Source organism: Pelodiscus sinensis, chromosome 23 (assembly GCF_049634645.1).
Source record: "Pelodiscus sinensis isolate JC-2024 chromosome 23, ASM4963464v1, whole genome shotgun sequence".
Taxonomy (NCBI): domain Eukaryota; kingdom Metazoa; phylum Chordata; order Testudines; family Trionychidae; genus Pelodiscus; species Pelodiscus sinensis.
Window position 1 is genome coordinate 5,498,364 of NC_134733.1, and position 19,502 is coordinate 5,517,865.

The 19,502-nt window shown below is 52.4% G+C and overlaps 1 protein-coding gene across 1 annotated transcript in view; it reads right to left on the bottom strand.

The window, feature by feature from the left end:
- Positions 1-15,627: 15,627 nt before the first annotated feature.
- Positions 15,628-19,502, bottom strand: part of LOC102445544 (protein-arginine deiminase type-2) — an 87,245-nt gene continuing 83,370 nt past the window's right edge. Inside the window, exon 16 of the mRNA XM_075906208.1 lies at positions 15,628-16,232. Within this exon, the coding sequence (XP_075762323.1) occupies positions 15,999-16,232 (234 nt within the window). The 3' untranslated portion in view covers positions 15,628-15,998. The remainder of the gene's footprint in view (positions 16,233-19,502) is intronic.

Sequence of the window (19,502 nt, forward strand, 5' to 3'; positions counted from 1 at the left end):
GAATAAATAAATCACTTTTCCTTATTCACTTTTCCCACACCAGTCATGACTTTATAGACCTCTATCCTATCTCCCCTTAGTTCAGCTGATTGTAATTGTGCTCAGCTGAACTAGCCCATCTTCTAATCCTTGATCTCTTCTTCTAAAACCGTACAAGTTGTCCGCCATGGCAAAGGCATAATAGTTAACTACTACCTCTACATCGAGGCCATTTTTGAAGTATGAAATACAAAGTCTCTGCAGTACCGGAGCTGATGTCAGCAATTGTCATATTTTGTTCTGTAGAGTACAGATAATGACTTACAGAGTAAAATTTGTGAAGGCTCTTAAGTCACTTACATACTGCTGCAAACTTTATGCCATCTATATACAGAGTAAACATTTTAAACCCTCAAAGAGCTGGCATAGGATAGACTGAGGGGTGATAGGACAGAGGTCTAAGCTGAAAAGTCCCAGTCTTTTTAATCTCTCTTCATATGGGACAAAAACTCTGGTTTGCTAGGATCTTGGGAAGCCACATCAGACCACAGAGAACAACACAGCTGTACCGCATATGACAAATTACTGCTATTTAGGATGCATCACTGCGGAAGATGGAAGGTCGGGATACTGAGGACAGCACCAGAATAACGAGAATGAAAGCGAGATCCTGGAAGCATAAACTTCTGATGCAGCAAAGTCATAGTACTGAATTTATGACACAGCCATTTCTGCAACATTCAGGTTGAGATGTGCTGAATACTGATGCAGTCTGACTCTGCTGCATGGTAAAGCGGAGAGAGATACTCGGAAGAAATGGGGAAAGTTGCCATTCACACAAATGTGCTGAGCCTGGGTGCTGTTAGCAGCTATCAAATGACCCTTCTAAAACAGCGACCCTACCACCTCATCAGCAAATGAGAGACACAGAGCTTCCTTCACTCCACTCAGTGGCTAAAATGCAGGGTGTAGAACCCATAGTGGGTTTTTATTGTTTTCTTTTTCTTATAGCTCAGCACACCGTAGTCTTGCCTCCATTACAGAAAGAACCATTGCCAACAAGAGGTATCAGTACAGAGCACGCTCCTGAACTTGAGCGTTACGGTAAACCTCAGAGTTACAAACTGATCAGTAAACTACACAGCTCATTTGGAAATGGAAATACTCCCTTAGGCAGCCGAGTCATTTTTTTTAAAGCAAATACAGTGCAGTACTGTGTTAAATGTAAACTACTAAAAAAAATAAAGAGAAAGCAGGATTTTTCTTCTGCATAGTAAAGTTTCAAAGTTGTATTAAGCGAATGTTCACTTGTAAACTTTTGAAAGTTCAGCCATAATGTTTTGTTGAGTTACAAACATTTCAGAGTTATGAACAGCCCCATTTCCTCCCTAGGGGTTGGTAACTCTGAGGTTCCGCTGTTCACGGTTTTAAAAGCGATGCTGAACATTGGTTATCTTTGTCTACACTGAGCAGTGTGATCAGCTGTGCTCTTTGCTGACACCTATTGGTAGGAAAGGGTATTTTTGGCAGGGTAGCTGAGATTTAAAGATTATTAATTAAACAAAAGCTTCAATGGGTGACTTACCTTATTGTTTGGCTGCTGAGCAAGCGAACCCTCTGCTGTAGCTTCCAAGTCAGGCTGCCAGCGACCATCCTCCCCTCTCTAGGAGCGCATAACATTCCTGCCCTCTGTATTGGGAGGTGCAGCAGGGAGGGGAATGACCTTTTAAACCCTCATGACACCTTCAAGTCATTCATTTCCATCCTGACCTGTAGTGACCCTTGCTATTCTTGTCCTGGGCACCCCACAGTGCTGCAGCTGCAGCCCTCTCCCGACCTGAAGCATCCCTCTCTATGTCAATCCCAATCTCCCAAGCGCTTGCCAATCACGCTCAATTGTGCCAAAAAGTCTGCTTGTTTTAGGAGCTAGGCAGATGTCCATTGAGCACTCAGATGAAACCACAGGATTCATTTTCACTGATGAGCTGACCTAAAACAGCAATTGAACTGAAGTTGCTGGAGCCGCACTTCTCTGCTTTAACCACTGAGCAACCTAATCCCCAAACCAAGGGCTCTTAGGCTGATTCTACACTGCAGGGTTTTTGGGCAAGAAGCTTTTTGCAGGAGAGATCTTCAGCAAAAACTTCTTGCGCAAAAGCGCGTTCACACCTCAAAAGCATATTGCAAAAGCGATGTGCTTTTGTGCAAGAGAGTGTCTGTCTACACTGCATGGACGCTCTTGTGCAAGAAAGTTCTGATTGCCATTCACAGAATGACCATCAGAGCACCTGTGCTTTTTGTGATAGGCTCTTTTTGCGCAAGAAAACCTGTTGCGCATCCACACACACCTTTCTGTGCAAGAACTCTTGCGCAAAAAGGAGTGATGCCTTATAGAAGGAGTTATACCTACCCCACAAAAAACCCTCTGTTCTGATGATTGACTCTAGATTTTCTTGCGCAAACACATGCTTGAGGTGTGGACGCTCCACAGGTTTTTGCACAAAAACGGCTGTGAGGTACAGCTCACTTTTGTCAAGTATTTAAGGTCTTATCCTGCATTATTAAAGGCCGTGGGAGTTATGTTGTGGAGCAGAATTGGGCCATTATTTTAATTTGGTCTGGATCCCTTTCAGTGTCTAGATTGCCCTCAGCTGGGTAAAGCCATTTTTATAGCATCGATCCTCCCTGATTCCTTCACTGTCAGATCAGCAACTAGGCAGCAAACATCCTTTTCTTTGCTACAACCCTTTGCAAAACGGAAGACAAGTAGAGATAGACTGGGATAAGATGGACCATTTTCTGCTCTGTTACACGGGTGCAATTGCATCAGTGTAACTGAAAGCGGCCCTATTGGGCCAACCCCAACCCCATTAAATCAACATATGAGGGGGGTGGGGTTTGGGAAAACAGTCAATGAGTTTCAGTGAGCACTGGCTCAGGTCCTATATTCTGAATGGGGTGGCAACTGCCAGCACAATTTTGCCAAAGCATCAGGGCAAATTGCTCAGGCACAAAGTCATCTGGTTTGCTTTTTACAATGATCTTAATGAAAACTGATGCTCTTTACAAATAATCAAACCTACGCTGTTGGAATGCTGATGGCCAATATCGGTAACACCAGAGCTGTAGTCGTTGGAAAAGTTACTGGTGAGAAATCAGGTAATTAAATATTCTGTAAAATGTTACATGCCTGAACTGATTAATATGGGAACTTCGGCAAGGAGGTCCTCACTTAGAGGAAAGAAACATTGTTTCAGGCATTTCATATCTTTAATTATGTGAGCCATGCTATACTTATCGCCTACTAGAAGATTTACCCAGCATTGCTGGTGTCCTTAACTCAAATCATTTTTGTTTTACTCTCTCTAATTTATAGTAGAAACAGAACACGGGACTATGTAGCACTTTAAAGACTAACAAGATGGTTTATTAGGTGATGAGCTTTCGTGGGCCAGACCCACTTCCTCAGATCAAATAGTGGCAGAAAATTGTCACAACCATATATACCACGAAAGCTCATCACCTAATAAACCATCTTGTTAGTCTTTGACGTGCTACATAGTCCTGTCTTTTGTTTCAGCTGCACCAGACTAACACGGCTGCAATTCTGTCACTAATTGATAGTAGGTAGGCATGTTGCAAGCTTTTGCCAGGAGATGGCTCCCTACTTCACACAATAAGATCCCCGTTGCCCAGTCCTGAAAGCAATTAAATTTGTTTTTTCATTTCAATCCTTGCCTGGGGGTGGGGCTGGGGTGGAGGGGTTTAGTATACAGGCTGCCCCGGGAGAGAGGACAACCCCAACCCTCTCACACGGCCACAGCTTGGGGCCAGGTGAGAAGCGCTTCTCCATGGTTGCTGCAGCTCCAGTGGGCACAGCTGGGGGAGGTCCCCAGCCAGAGTGAGGAATGCAGCAAGCTGTGCACTTCCCCTCACTCCCTGCCAAAGGGGAACAGACAGTAACCTTCCCCCCACCTTCCCTAAAGGCCACCTTTGGGGTGGAAGGCTTGGGGCTCGGGCAGTCCTGAATGAGAGGTGGGGAGGGCATGTCCCCAACCAGCCCTTTTCTCCTTCCTGGTGAATCTTTCTCTTTCCTAGATGGTTTTATGTGAGCATGCAAAGTCTCCTCCTGCCCTGCAAGGGCCATGTGGTGCTTAGAATCAACCCCGGGGCCCGGTACAGACTGCAGGCGGAGGAGGAGACTTTGCACACTCCCCTGTCTCCAGGTCCTGATTGGCCTGTGGTGGGAGAGCAGCAGAGCGTCCATGGGCCGTTTAAACCTGCGTGGTGGGCCAGATGCGGCCTGCGGAGACCCTTTTGCCCATCTCTGATCTAATTCATTCCCATGCAGGCCTGGATTAAGGGGGAGGTTAGCTGGGCAGCTGCCCGGGGCTCCAACGTATGGGGAGCGCCTGATAGCAGCTGTAAGGGGCACCACGCGCCTGGCTGCGTGGCGCCTCTTACGGCTGCAATCGGGCACTGCGCGCCTGGGGCCGGGGGCCGTGTGGTGCCCCTTAGAGCTGCCATTGGGCGCTGCGCACCCGGGGCCGGGGGCCATGTGGTGCCCCTTAGAGCTGCCATTGGGCGCTGCGCACCCGGGGCCGGGGGCCATGTGGTGCCCCTTAGAGCTGCCATTGGGCGCTGCGCACCCGGGGCCGGGGGCCGTGTGGTGCCCCTTAGAGCTGCAATCGGGCACTGTGCGCCCGACTGCAGCTGTAAGGTGCGCAGCGTGCCAGGGGGCGGGGCCGGGCATGTGCCTTGCGCCCGGGGCGGAGCTATGGATGCGTCATGCGCCTGCTGCCTGGGGCGTAGGAATGGCTCGAGTCGGCCCTGTTCCCATGGGATTAGCAGCCTGATTGGGTGTGTGACGGTGCATCGGGGAGCCCCCGACTCTGCACCCCCATGTGACGCTCAGCCGGCTGGTAGAGTAGAAGGTTTTATTGCTTCTCAGAGACACAGCGCAGCGTAGGCTCGATGTTAGCACAGGAGCCAGGGCAGGCAGCCTTAGTCCTCTTGGGGGGAAGGGCTCACGGGCCCTGAACCCCTCTTTCCTGCTCCCAGTCTGCCCTTCTCATCCTACCCAGCCGAGACTCATTCACACTCCCAGGCACTGTTCACTCGCCCCAGGCAGCCCCGCCTCCTCCATTGTCCTCTTTCCAGGTCCTACAGGCTATCTGCTGTCACCCGGGCCTCAGGAGGGGAGAGATTGCACCTACTTCCCCAGGGAGTCACCTCCAGCCTCCCCCTCCTCATGCAGCTAGTGCTGCAGAGCCTGGGGAAACTGAGGCATGCACCCCCCCCCCCCCCCACAGCATCACGACAGAGCCGCATAGGACAGTAGGATCGCAGATAACCCCATAAGACAAACGGTGAATGCGACACCAGAGCGAACACAGGATTACAAAAGTAGACAGCCCCCCACTACGTCACAGGGTGTCACACGTTCCATTGTCTTTTCCCGTCCATTCATCTCTAAGCCCCTGGGATAGCAACGACCCGTGAATGAAGCTGGCCGTGCCGGGCTGCACACATGCCTGTGATGGGGCTGAGGAAGGGTGGCTCTGGGGCTACCAGCCAGGACTGACTGGCCACACGTCTGGGGGCAAGACCTTTAGTCTCAGAGAGTCACTTCCCAGCTGTGGAACAAAGTGACGAAGCCCTTGGTTAGGGGCGGAGTTACTTGCTGCAGCTGGTGGGTGCGGTAGCTACCTTCCTTTGGGCGCAATGTAAGAGACAATGAAGCACGTCTGTGGGACAATAGGCCCCACACAAAGGCACCTGTGAAGCCCCTGGGAATCTCAGCTTTGAGGGCAGAGCTTGGTGCCCACCTGTAGAAGAGCAAAGCAGGAGCGAGTAGGGTCGCCAGGTGTCCGGTGATGAACCGAGCAGTCCGGTATTTGAGCTTTCTGTTCGGGAAACAAATTGAGAAAATACGGGACGTAGAAATGTCGGGTATTTTCTAATTACGTTTTTATTATGATCATGAGTATCAGTGCGTCGTTGCTACTGCCTGGCTGGTAGGTCCGCTCACGCGGCACGAGTGTGTCCACCAGCCAGGCAGTGCGCAACTACGCAGTAGAGAGGAAGGGGGCTGGGCTGGGGTGAGATGAAATCCCCGGGGCCAGACTTGCCCGTGCACCCCGCTGGGACAGGCAGCCCTCTGGGATCTGAGTGCGCCCGGGCCAGCCCCGCTCCCCACCATGCGGTTCTCTCTATCCTTCTCCTCTCTCCCCCCTCCGGCCCCCCCGTCCAGCCCCGCTCCCCACCATCCAGTTCTCTCTATCCTTCTCCTCTCTCCCCCCCTCCCGCCCCCCCGTCCAGCCCCGCTCCCCACCATCCGGTTCTCTCTATCCTTCTCCTCTCTCCCCCCTCCGGCCCCCCCGTCCAGCCCCGCTCCCCACCATCCAGTTCTCTCTATCCTTCTCCTCTCTCCCCCCCTCCCGCCCCCCCGTCCAGCCCCGCTCCCCACCATCCGGTTCTCTCTATCCTTCTCCTCTCTCCCCCCTCCGGCCCCCCCGTCCAGCCCTGCTCCCCACCATCCAGTTCTCTCTATCCTTCTCCTCTCTCCCCCCTCCCGCCCCCCCGTCCAGCCCTGCTCCCCACCATCCAGTTCTCTCTATCCTTCTCCTCTCTCCCCCCCTCCCGCCCCCCCGTCCAGCCCTGCTCCCCACCATCCAGTTCTCTCTATCCTTCTCCTCTCTCCCCCCTCCGACCCCCCCATCCAGCCCCGCTCCCCACCATCCGGTTCTCTCTATCCTTCTCCTCTCTCCCCCCTCCGACCCCCCCATCCAGCCCCGCTCCCCACCATCCAGTTCTCTCTATCCTTCTCCTCTCTCCCCCCCTCCCGCCCCCCCGTCCAGCCCCGCTCCCCACCATCCAGTTCTCTCTATCCTTCTCCTCTCTCCCCCCCTCCCGCCCCCCCGTCCAGCCCTGCTCCCCACCATCCGGTTCTCTCTATCCTTCTCCTCTCTCCCCCCCTCCCGCCCCCCCGTCCAGCCCCGCTCCCCACCATCCGGTTCTCTCTATCCTTCTCCTCTCTCCCCCCTCCGGCCCCCCCCGTCCAGCCCCGCTCCCCACCATCCGGTTCTCTCTATCCTTCTCCTCTCTCCCCCCTCCCGCCCCCCCGTCCAGCCCCGCTCCCCACCATCCGGTTCTCTCTATCCTTCTCCTCTCTCCCCCCCTCCCGCCCCCCCGTCCAGCCCCGCTCCCCACCATCCGGTTCTCTCTATCCTTCTCCTCTCTCCCCCCTCCCGCCCCCCCGTCCAGCCCCGCTCCCCACCATCCGGTTCTCTCTATCCTTCTCCTCTCTCCCCCCCTCCCGCCCCCCCGTCCAGCCCCGCTCCCCACCATCCAGTTCTCTCTATCCTTCTCCTCTCTCCCCCCTCCGGCCCCCCCGTCCAGCCCCGCTCCCCACCATCCGGTTCTCTCTATCCTTCTCCTCTCTCCCCCCTCCCGCCCCCCCATCCAGCCCTGCTCCCCACCATCCAGTTCTCTCTATCCTTCTCCTCTCTCCCCCCTCCCGCCCCCCCATCCAGCCCTGCTCCCCACCATCCGGTTCTCTCTATCCTTCTCCTCTCTCCCCTCCTCCGGCCCCCCCCATCCAGCCCCGCTCCCCACCATCCAGTTCTCTCCATCCTTCTCCTTCCCCCCTCCCGCCCCCCCCACCATCCAGCCCCGCTCCCCACCATCCGGTTCTCTCTATCCTTCTCCTCTCTCCCCCCCTCCCGCCCCCCCGTCCAGCCCCGCTCCCCACCATCCAGTTCTCTCTATCCTTCTCATCTCTCCCCCCCTCCCGCCCCCCCGTCCAGCCCCGCTCCCCACCGTCCAGTTCTCTCTATCCTTCTCATCTCTCCCCCCCTCCCGCCCCCCCCCACCATCCAGCCCCGCTCCCCACCATCCGGTTCTCTCTATCCTTCTCCTCTCTCCCCCCCTCCCGCCCCCCCCCCACCATCCAGCCCCGCTCCCCACCATCCGGTTCTCTCTATCCTTCTCCTCTCTCCCCCCCTCCCGCCTCCCCCACCATCCAGCCCCACTCCCCACTCTCCGGTTCTCTCCATCCTTCTCCTTCCCCGCTCCCGCCCCCCCCACCATCCAGCCCCACTCCCTACCATCCGGTTCTCTCCATCCTTCTCCTCCCGCCCCCCCGTCCAGCTCCCCTCCCCACCGTCCGGTTCTCTCCATCCTTCTCCTCTCTCCCCCCCCCAGTCCAGCCCTGCTCCCCGCCATCCGGTTCTTCCCCCTCCCGCTCCTCCTCCAGCCAGCCCCACTCCCCCCAACCTCTTCCTGGCCAGCCCTGCTTCCCACCAGCCGGTTTCGTCCCCCCACCGACCTGCCCCAGCCAGCTCCCCCCCCGACCTCCTCCCGACCAGCCCCACTCCTCTCCCAGACTGTCCCCCCTCCCTCCCTCCCCAATCTGAGATCAAGTGTGTTCAGTATTTTTTTTTAAACCCTAGGAGCAAGCCAAAGACACAGCCAGAACAAGCCCTGAGAATACCCCAGTGAGGACAGCCTAGGGCAGGCCCTAGAAAGAAACTTTTGGGTTTCAGGCTGACAATAAAAAGGCTTGATCCCGTGAGCAAGGAAACATGGGCTATGTCTACACCGGAGGCTTCTTGCGCAAGAACTTTGTGCAGAGCACGTCCACGCTTCTGTGCGCTTTTGCGCAAGAGCGCCCATGGCAGTGTGGACCCTCTCTTATGCCAGAAAGCTCCGATGGCCATTTTAGCCATAGCTGTTCCCGTCCACACTAGCCTTTTTGTGCAAGAGCTCTTGCGCAAAAAGGCTTATTCCTCGTGGGGAGAGGAATAACTCTTGTGCAAAAAGCCTTCTCTTCTGACGATCTACTGGAAACTTTCTGGCGCAAGAACAGGCTTGGTGTGTGGACGCTTTGCAAGGTTTTGTGCAAGAACGGTTGTTCTTCCGCAGGAAGTCTGCAGTGTAGACACAGCTCTACTGTTTGATTCCTCCTGTGGTCAAGGAAACAGGGCTTTGTATGTTCTTTGTAAATAAGTAGAAATGTGACAAAGAAATACCTGACTCTATCGTCCATTTCCCCCCCAGCAAAACAGCATGCTAACCTCTGAATTTTGGCTAACCTCTTGGGTAGAAGAGGGGTAACATATCTTTTCTCCCATCTAAGGGCTGTTTTTCAGGGCAGGTCTTTTACTATGTGTACATACAGGGCCTAGCACAATGTGGGGGCCCTAAATTTGGTTGGGCCCCCTCGTTGCTGCGGTCATACAAATAAATAATAGTTTCTGCAGAAGAAAATGGAGTTAGTCCTGATTTACACCTCTGAGGAAAGGAGGAGAAAATCAGGAATGTGGGGGGGGGGGGGGGGAGTCATAGAATTAGAGAGTTGGCAGAGACCTCAGGAGTCATTGAGTCCAGCCCGCTGCCCAAGGCAGGACCAACCCCAATGAAATCATCCCAGCCAGAGCTTTGCTAAGCTGGGACTTAAAAACCTCTAGGGATGGAGATGCCCGCTGTCGCTTACAAGTGAAACGCTAATCCTTGGCATACTCAGCGGCAGATGCCACATTAGCCAGTAGTGCCAAGGCTTGAACTTGTAAAAAAAAAATCGATTTGATTTCTCTGCTCTGAGCGGACTTTGAAGGCTTTGAAGACTCAGGAGATCATTTGGCCAAGAGAGGTCTGAGCAGCAGATCTTCTGATGCATTCCTCGCGGATGGGAAATCGAATAATTGTGGGGTTAAAAATGTAGATGCATAGCTTACTGCCACGAGTTACTAAACATGGGGGAAATGCGACTTGGGCTCATTAAGTGGAAGGCCTCATCAAATCCGCAGAGCCATTGCATGACAAGCCAGCTGCTTCTCCTGTTTGCTTTGGCTGAAGAGCGCTGAAAACATTTCACACCACTTGATGAGTATAATTACACCCTTCATTTGGGAGAGAAAGAACCTATGACTAATGCTTCCTTCAGCTGTGGACTCCATCTTCCAAGACAGGTGGAGGAGGGGCCCAGTCTGGACCGCCCACGAGTGGGGAGATTGGCACAGCCCCTCCAGGAGCGAGAGGGCATGCACCCCTCGTCTGGTTGCATGTCACATAGAGGGAGGCACGTCAGCTGCTGCAAGTCCCAAACACTTCAGCAGGACGGTAACCCTACCCTGCAGCGCACCAGAGACAGGCAGATTTGGAGCTCATCAGTTACGTGTCTGGCTTTCTCCGGCGTCCACTCATTCCTCCAGCTGGCGGATTCCCAGAACAGACAGCCATGTCATCAGTTGACCTTCCCTGGCAGCCAGCTGGCTGGCCTGTCCTTCCTGGGAGTCTCACGCCCTGCAAGCCATTTATTATCTTTTGAGCAACTTGGGCTAGGCTGGCGGAGGTGTTAGGATCAGCAGCGACACTCTCTTAGTGAGAACCCTGGCTTTTTGGTGGTGCCTGGCTCTTTTTCTCACTGCTATCCCTGGCTGGAGGGTGTGGGGTCAGTCCAGTCCATGCAAACAAACGGTGTCTTTCACTTGACTCCAGGCACGTCCCTACTTTGGTGAGTGCTAGCCTCGTGGCTGGGGAAACTGAGGTGATGTCTACCCTGCCGGGTTTTTTCAGCAGAAGATATGCAAATCGTGCTCTCATTTGCATATCTTCTGCTGATTCTTTTTGTGGAAGAGGTTTTGCTGCTAAAAAGCTCCGTGTAGATGGACCCTTTGGTGCAAGATTCCTTATTCCTCAAATGAGGCCACACCTGGAGTTTTGCGTCCAATTCTGGGCCCCCCACTGTAGAAAGGATGTGGACGTATTGGAGAGGGTCCAGCGGACGGTGACCAAAATGATTAGGGGCTGGAGCATATGACCTACGAGGAGAGACTGAGGGATCTGGGTTTGTTTAGTCTGCAGAAGAGAAGAGTGAGGGGGGATTTGATAGCAGCCTTCAACTGCCTGAAGGGGAGTTCAAAAGAGGCTGGAGAGAGGCTGTTCTCAGTAGTGATGGATGGCAGAATGAGGAGCGATGGTCTCAAGTTGCAGTGGGGGAGGTCTAGGTTGGATATTAGGAAAAACTATTTCACTAGGCGGGTGGTGAAGCACTGGGCTGGGTTCCCTAGGGAGATGATGGAATCTCCATCCCTAGAGGTGTTTAAGTCCCAGCTTGACAAATCCCTGGCTGGGATGACTGAGTTGGGATTGGTCCTGCCTTGGGCAGGGGGCTGGACTTGATGACCTCCTGAGGTCTCTTCCAGCCCTAGGATTCTAAGATATGCAAATAAGAGAGCGATTTGCATATCTTCTGCCGAACCCCCCCCTGGCAGTGTAGACCTGATCGACTTGCCCTATGGTACAGAGTGCATCAGTGGCAGGTCCAGGCATAGCACTGGGCCAGTAGTAACTGAGTCCCCGCTCTGCTTTCCTGATTTGGTCCTTTTGCCTGGGGATTCTGGGTTTGAAGGGAGCTGGATGCCCGAGTGAAGCAAAGGCTGTTTGTCTGGAGTTGGTCACATTGGCTCTGGTTCCACAGAGGGGCAACTTCTTCCTGTACTAAAGGACTGATGCCATGGGAATCTCACAGGGTCACCAGCCCCATGCCAGACTAATCCTGCACAGGGAACAATCTGCCCCCAGCATCCCAGCTAAGAGCTGTTCAATTTAACTTCCTCCCATCAAGCCAGCAGCTGCTGCCTCTGTTGGGTGAGCCATGTACCATTAGCGGGGAGGAGTCCTATAATAATAATAATAGAGATTGCTTATCTCCTAAAACTGGAAGGGACCTTGAAAGGTCATTGAGTCCAGTCCCCTGCCTTCTCAGCAGGACCAAGTACCACCCTGATGAATTTTTGCCCCAAATCCCTAAATGGCCTCTGCAAGGATTGAACTCACAACCCTGGGTTTAGCAGGCCAATGCTCAAACCACTGATCTCTGGGAGTCTCCCTGCTCACAGGGCAGTGTGGCCTAGCAGCTGGAGTCAGTAGTAAATGGGGGCTGGCTCCTCGGCTCGGGGAGGTGGTAGGGGGACCTGGACCTTCCCTACTCCACCAGGTCCCAGCCCAGGGCCCTATTAGCAGTGGCACAATCCATGGCTCTCTCAGCGGGGAATCCCACTGCAACACGCTGAGAGCCACAGGCCACGATAACCCACCCCGGGCTACATCCTACCCGTCTCCACTGGCCTCCTTCCAGGATCCTTCCTCCAGATCCTCTGCTGTAGCATCGGGGTCTCACTGGCTGAACTCCACAGCAGGTCCCTCTGAGGGTTCTTCTGCAGGAGCTCCGGCAGCTCCTCCTTCCTCTTGAACAGCCAGCCCAGACTGGCCTCTCCAGGCTTTTATACCTGGGCAGCAGTCTGAGCATGCCCGGTAGGGCTGCAGGGGCGGGGCTTCTTCAGGCAGGTGAGCCTGGCCAAGGCCAGATTTCCCAGGGTGGGGCTGGTCCACCCCATCACAGATAGTCACATGAGGCTGGGTTCAGAGAAGGCCCTAGTAAACTGTGAGCCCTGGTCTACACTAGGACCTTAGTCTGAAATAACCCCCCAAGTTCGAATTAGTAAGTGGTGCATCACACTACCAAGCCCGTTCTTCCGGAATAAGGGGCCACGGAATTAAAACTCTCCTCCTGCTTTTCATCAGGAATAATGCTAATTCTGAACCTATACGTTTGAAATAACGTTCGTGTGGATGCTCCGGTGCTGCTCATTCAAACTAGTTGTCTTCTGGGAGGTCTCCCACCGTTCCCCAGTGTGTTTCCTGGGGCTCTGAGTCCAAGGTAGCGTGGCCACATTAACAGACCCTGCCTCGGACTGCGTTCGATTCTTCCCTGTAGTGCGGACACACAAGTTTGAATTCGTTAAATCGGGAGTTCTTAAATTGAATTTAGTAATTTTAAAATAATTTCCTAGTGTAGACATGGCCTAATTGACTAACACAATAGTCAATCCAGCCAGGGCTACATAGGAATTGCCATCAAGAGTGGTAATTGTTGTCTCTGGCGCTGTTGGTATGGAAGGGTATGTCTACACTAGCCCCCTAGTTCCAACTAGGGAGGCTAATGAGGGCGACCGAAGTTGCTAATGAAGCACGGGATTTAAATATCCTGCGCTTGATTAGCATAATCCCGGCTGGTCGCCATTTTGGAAACTGACTAGCCCGAAGTAACTGTCCGCGTCTATACGTGGCAGAGAAGCGGGATTCCAAGATAAACCCTTAGTTCGAATTAACTGTTACTCCTCGTGGAATGAGGTTTAACAGTTAATTTGAACTAAGGGGTTTATCTCTGAATCCCGCTTCTCTGCCGCGTATAGACGCGGACAGTTACTTCGGGCTAGTCAGTTTCCAAAATGGCGACCAGCCGGGATTATGCTAATCAAGGGTGGGACATTTAAATCCTGCACTTTGTTAGCAACTTCGGTCGCCCTCATTAGCCTCCCTAGTTTGAACTACGGGGCTAGTGTAGACGTACCCTAGGTGTCTAATTCCCTTTGAGGAATGGGGTCCTGGTTATATGTAGGGCTCTCCAGCTACATCTAGACTGCAGGCTTCTTTTGGAAGAAGCTTTTTTTTGGAAGAGATCTTCTGAAAAAACTTCTTGTGCACAAGAGCATCCACACAGCAAAAGTGCATTGAAAAAGCGATCTGCTTTTTCGAAAGAGAGCGTCCAGACTGAATGGACGCTATCTCGCATGTAAGCTGTGATTACTATGGATGGAGCGGCCACCAGGGCACCTGTGCTTTTTCCTTTTTCTTCTTCTTCCAAAAGAACTCCCTCTTCCCCGTCCACACGCGCCTTTTGGTGAAAGACCTTGTTGCATAAATTGCTAGTTTTGTCCCCTGAAGGCTAGTCCAATTTGCCTCAAGAAGAGAGTCACACTTTCAGGCTGGGTCCAACTCTATTTTATTGTTTGCAAACAAGGTCGACAGAGGAGCTCTGTGCTCAAAGCAAAGTCGACCCCGGGCAATGCCTGAGCTGAAACTTTTGTGGATTCCACATTCCTTCTGGCCAGCTTGTTGCAACGTGATTGGTTACTGCAAGTTTACTTAGTTCCCTTATATTGAAAGAGCTAGCAGAAAGTTTAGCAGCTTCTGAGGCATGCGCAATCAGCTAAATGATACGTGCTGTTTCGAGCTTAAGCAATGAGAGGAAGAAGCACACTTAGTTTTTACTACAACCTCTATTGCAAAAAGGCTTCTTCCTCATAGAATAAGGATTACCAATGTCGGAACCCCTCCCCCCTTCGATTTTCTTGTGGAAGAATGCGATTGCAGTGTGGATGGTCCTTAAATTTTGTTGGAAAAAATGGCCATTTTTCCGACAAAGCTCTGTAGCGTAGACATACCCTCAGGGAGGAGGGATCTGGCTGAAATTCAATCTGCAGCTCCTCTTACTAAGCACAAATGCTACAAAGAAATTAAATGGCAATCAAAGGCTGGATAAGCCAGGCTCTGGTTCTTTATACCTGGGACTATTTCTTTAGTGTCCAGACTGCAAAAAGGACCAGTTTTCTTCCCTTTGGGGCAAAATGTCATCCAGCCAAGATGATGGACCCTCTCTCTGCAGCTCTGGAGAGCCCCCACCTCTAAGTACTGTATCCCGCTCTGTACCTCAGGGCCAATAGGTAAAAACGTGCCGGGGAAGTATAAACAAGAGCCACATGATGAAGAAAGGTTGTAGGACTGATTGATTTATAAGGAAAGATTTATGCCGGGTCTGGGTGATGCACAAACGTAATGCTCTCCACTGAGGCATGTAAATACTACAAAGAAAATATTTAAGGTGTGCAGAGAGGCACAACTGGGCATAAAGGGATGAAATTAAGAAAGGGAAAACTAGGCTGACAAGAGGGGAACATCTTGCAGGCAACGGGATCTATGGAGGAATCTCTCAAGGAAAATGATGGAAGCCACGTGGTGTATTGTGGACTGCGTTGGAATTGCAAGGTATCACTTTAAGAGAGAAGGCGAGGGTCCTAGACCTGCTTGCTAGTGCAGTGTTTCTCAACCAATGGTACGAGTTCCCTTAGGGGTACTCGAGAGAAGTCTGGGGGGGTACGTCAACACGACAGAAATTTGGAGAAAACTGCATTTTTTTGAAGTTTTACAGCTCTTTGTTATTTTTGTACTGTTTACACCCCAAAAATGTCATTGCCTGCCCAGCTACGATTAAGATGTTTAAACAAATGTGTTGCAATGGTAGAAAAAAGATTGTGTGTCTGAAAACTGTAGGCATGGGGGGCACTTATAATTATAATTTATACTTAAACTTTTTTTTTTTTGAAAAAGGGGTACTTTATATAAAAAGGTTGAGAAACACTGTGCTAGAGGGTTCCATAGGGAACTATGTGAGGTGTGTCTAATGGCAGCCATTCTCCAGCCAGCAAGGTGGGGTGAGTTGTGCCTTGCTGCTTTAGGGAGCATCCGGCTTTGTCTGTCTCAGCCTTGTGCGTTCTTGTGTGTTATGCTGATTTCTCAGAAATGCAGTTGTGTTACATTGCAACCTTCCAGCAGGAGCATTGTATGTTTGTGCCGGACGTCTCGGTTTGTGTGCTGTGAAATGTACCAGGCAGATCAGAACTCGCACCTGTCGGCGGCTGAAGTCTTGGCTGCTGCCTCTCATGAAGAACGCACATGGAGAACCGTGCAATGCAGAGAATGAGTGCCGCAAGGGTGTGCTTGCTTAAAGAGAAGTCCAGCAGATTTCCACGCGTTTTCCACTTTATTATCATGATCACAAATCACTGCCACCAGATGGCTTTTGTTACCATGGTCTCTATGGTATAATGCCCCTGACCAGTTCAACCTCCAGCTGCCATGACCTCCAAAGGCTTGAGAAAGCCCAGGATGGACTGGGCTGGGACCTGCAGCATGCAAACTAGAATGGCACTTGGCTGGAAGACTTTCCCCCTAATGGGCGAAACACATCACACACAGGGCTGCCAAAGCACGGCACTGAGACTCCGTACCCAAGTTCTAGAGAGTCATTTGACCAACCTCAAGCAAGCAGCCAACCCACAAAAAACGGAACCTGCAAGGGAGCTCCGAGTGCAGGACTCTCCACCCGCAGGGGGCTAGGGGTCCACGTGCCACCACTTGAAGGAGAAGGGCTTGCGATGGACATTGGTGCCACAATGGACCTCCCCCAGCATCTTATGGTAGGAGGAAATGTCGTCAATGAAGCTGCACATCAGCCCGAGGGGCTCGAGCAGAGAGCGGACGTGGACTTCCAAGCAGCAGTCTCCATCGATGACCGGCCCGAATGGCTTCGGGATTCCCAGGTCTCGGGAGAGGACAATCATGTTCACCTGCGCAGTGAGGGAGGAGATCCCAGGTTATTGCATTTCAGGGAAGCCAACGAGCGGAGTACAGGCAGTCCCCGGGTTACGTACAAGATAGGGACTGTAGGTTTGTTCTTAAGTTGAATTTGTATGTAAGTCGGAACTGGTACATATTGTAGGGGAAACTCTAGCCAAACATTTCTCCAGAGCTCAGTTTTATTCTCCCACACCTCACTTCCCTCAGTCCTTTATTCTCAAGCCGAGGTGTGTGCTGAGAAAAGCCGCTCCGCGTCTCCCTGGTCTGCTGGGGGGGGGCGCTAGCTTCGCGTCTCCCTGGTCTTCTGGGAGGAGGGCGCTAGCTTCGCGTCTCCCTGGTCTGCTGGGGGAGGGGGGCGCTAGCTTCGCGTCTCCCTGGTCTGCTGGGGGGAAGCAGCTAGTGCGGGGTTGCCTCACCCCGTTTGTAAGTAGGGATCTGATGTAAGTCGGATCCATGTAACCCGGGGACTGCCTGTACTGAGTGTGTGTTGGCTTAAACATCACCTTAACATACAGAATAAAAAAGGCTAGTGGCCGAGATAGGACCCAAAGGTGGCTCCGACATCTTGTGTCCCTCAGTGGCTTCCCTGGTAAACTGCGGGTCAGAACAAACCCCCACGCAGCACATTACTCACGTGCTTTGGAGCCTGCATTGCTTCTAATTGGCCTCTGGCTGCAATTCAAGGGGCCAATGGGAGGTGGGTGGGAAATGGGGATCCTACTGTGACCATTCTTACGATTTTACGTTTTTTCCTGTTCAGCATCAGGATGAAGCGGTGACTTTTGGAAGCGTTTTGCAAAAAAATGGGAGCGACCAGACTAGCCTGATAGTGAAGGCACTTGTGGGAGAAGTCCCCGTTCTAACCTGCTGGCTATTCTGCTTGCTCAGGTGTGGACCAGAAATTCCATTCTGCACGTGAGAAGCATGTTCTAGTGGAAGGGTGGCCGAAATGGATACATTCCCACAAACAATTTTGGTTTCAACAAAGGGATGGATGGACTTCTTCATCAATTTCATCAGCAAATCCCCCACCAGATATCGGTCTAGCACAATAGTTCTCAAAGATTTTGGCCCGCAGCCCACCCCCTTCAATGCAAACCTTTCCACAGACCACCAGCCAACCACCCATGATGACAAAATGGGTGCAGAAGGGAACGGGGGTGTGAGGTTTGGGTCAGAGGTAGGGTGCAGGAGCGGGTTGGGATGGAGAGTCTCAGTGGGAAAGGTGTATGTGATGGGGATGGGGGTACTTAGCTGGTTTTGTGCCCCTTGCTACCTCCAGGCACCGCCCCTTGCTGCTCCCATTGGCCGGGATTCCAGCCAATGGAAGCAGCAGGAAAAAGCTTCCGGTGAGTGGTTCCCTGCACTGCCATTCCTCCAGCCACAAAGGTAGCGGAAGAGGAAGCGGCAGTGGCAGCACATGGAGCTGCTTCCGCCCCTTGTGAGCCGGGTCTGGCCTGTGAGGCTGAAGGCTTCCACCCTCCCCCAAGCAGGAAGCTGGCACTGGTGCTCCAACCCTGCAGGGGGGCAGGGCTGGAGCGCCAATGCAGGCTCCCCACTGTGGTGGGGGGGAGTCCTGAACCTGCAGCCCACCTGCAAGATGGTCGTGGACTGCTAGTGGTCTGCTGACCACACGTTGAGAGCCACTGATCTGGCACAACAACGGCTCTTTATCCCACAGATGCTGTAACTTTTATTCTGTCCCTTCCTTTGCGCTTCACCCTGACCATGGCTCAACTGAGCTACCCAAGTTGGCTTTGAACTAGGGATGTTAAATATCGAGTAATTGACTAATCAAAGAGTCGATTAGTCGACAGGGCGCCTCCGCCTCTGAAGAGTAGCAACAGCCCTAGGGTTGTGCTACACTTCAAAGGCGAAAGCGCCACGTGGAGCCCGTGGTCAGCTGGGGACTCCGCTCCTGATCCCAGGCTCCATGTGGTGCTGCCGCTTTGAAATGCCGCGTGCAGCCTGGGGACACCCCAGCCGGCCCTAGGCTGCATGTGGCGTTTCAAAGTGGCAGCACTGTGTGGAGCCCAGGGTCTGGCCCCAGGCTGCACGTGGCACTGACACTTTTAAGTACCCCCTCCTTTCGCCTCCCCTTGCTGCCTCTTTCTAATAGTGGCCGTAAGGGGGGTGGGAAGCGACTAGTCGACTAGCCTGTCAACTATTCGATAAGCATTTGCTTTGATAGTTGACTAGCCATTCACATCCACAGTTTGAACATCTGAGTGTTTAAAGCAAAGTGTTCTTAACTGCAGGCTCTGAACGCTGGGATTTGCTTCCCTTTCCTTGGGCTGCAAAACCCGATGTTTGCTGAGATTGTGGGTGAGGTGCCAGGACAGTCCATTTATTTAGGCCTAATTTTTAAAAAAATCACTATATTTTGGGTGTCCCGTAGGAGACACCTCGGGGCCAAAGTTTTCTATCCATGTGTGGAATAAATTTTGTTATGTGCACTGAGGCATGTGAACATGTGCACCACCAGCAAAAACACATGCTGCTGGCTCTGGGCGCTCTGCTAATCAGCTGGGTGGCATTTGAATCTCTCCTGGGTAGCCATCTAAGTGCTCAGCTTACAGGGAACACAGCTTGGGGCCCCATTTGCAGAATGGCTGAGCATCTGTGACTCCTCAGGAAATCAGTGGAGATGCAGTTGCTTAGCAGCTCTGAAAATCAGATCCACCGAGTCCCAAATTGGTCACCCAGAAACATCAACCCTAAACTTAATTCTCAGGAGCAGAGACATTTGGGCTGTGTCTACACTGGCAAGTTTTTCCGGAAAATCAGCCGCTTTTCCGGAAAAACTTGCCAGCTGTCTACACTGGCCGCTTGAATTTCCGGAAAATCTGGAAAAATTATGCTGCTCCCATTCGGGCAAAAGTCTTTTTCCGGAAAACTGTTCCAGAAAAGGGCCACTGTAGACAGCACAGTAGTGTTTTCCACAAAAAAGCCCCGATCGCGAAAATGACGATCGGGGCTTTTTTGCAGAAAAGCGCATCTACATTGGCCATGGACACTTTTCCGCAAAAAGTGTTTTCCGGAAAAGCGTCCTGCCAATCTAGACGCGCTTTTCCGAAAATGCTTTTAACGGAAAACTTTTCCGTTAAAAGCATTTCCGGAAAATCATGCCAGTGTAGACGTAGCCTTAGGGTTTAGTGGTTCATTTCGGTGTTGACGGTGGACATTTTGCCTGTATCGTTGAATGTTCATGGTCTATGTGCCTACTACGATCATGACAGGCACCGTATTCCCATTGAAAC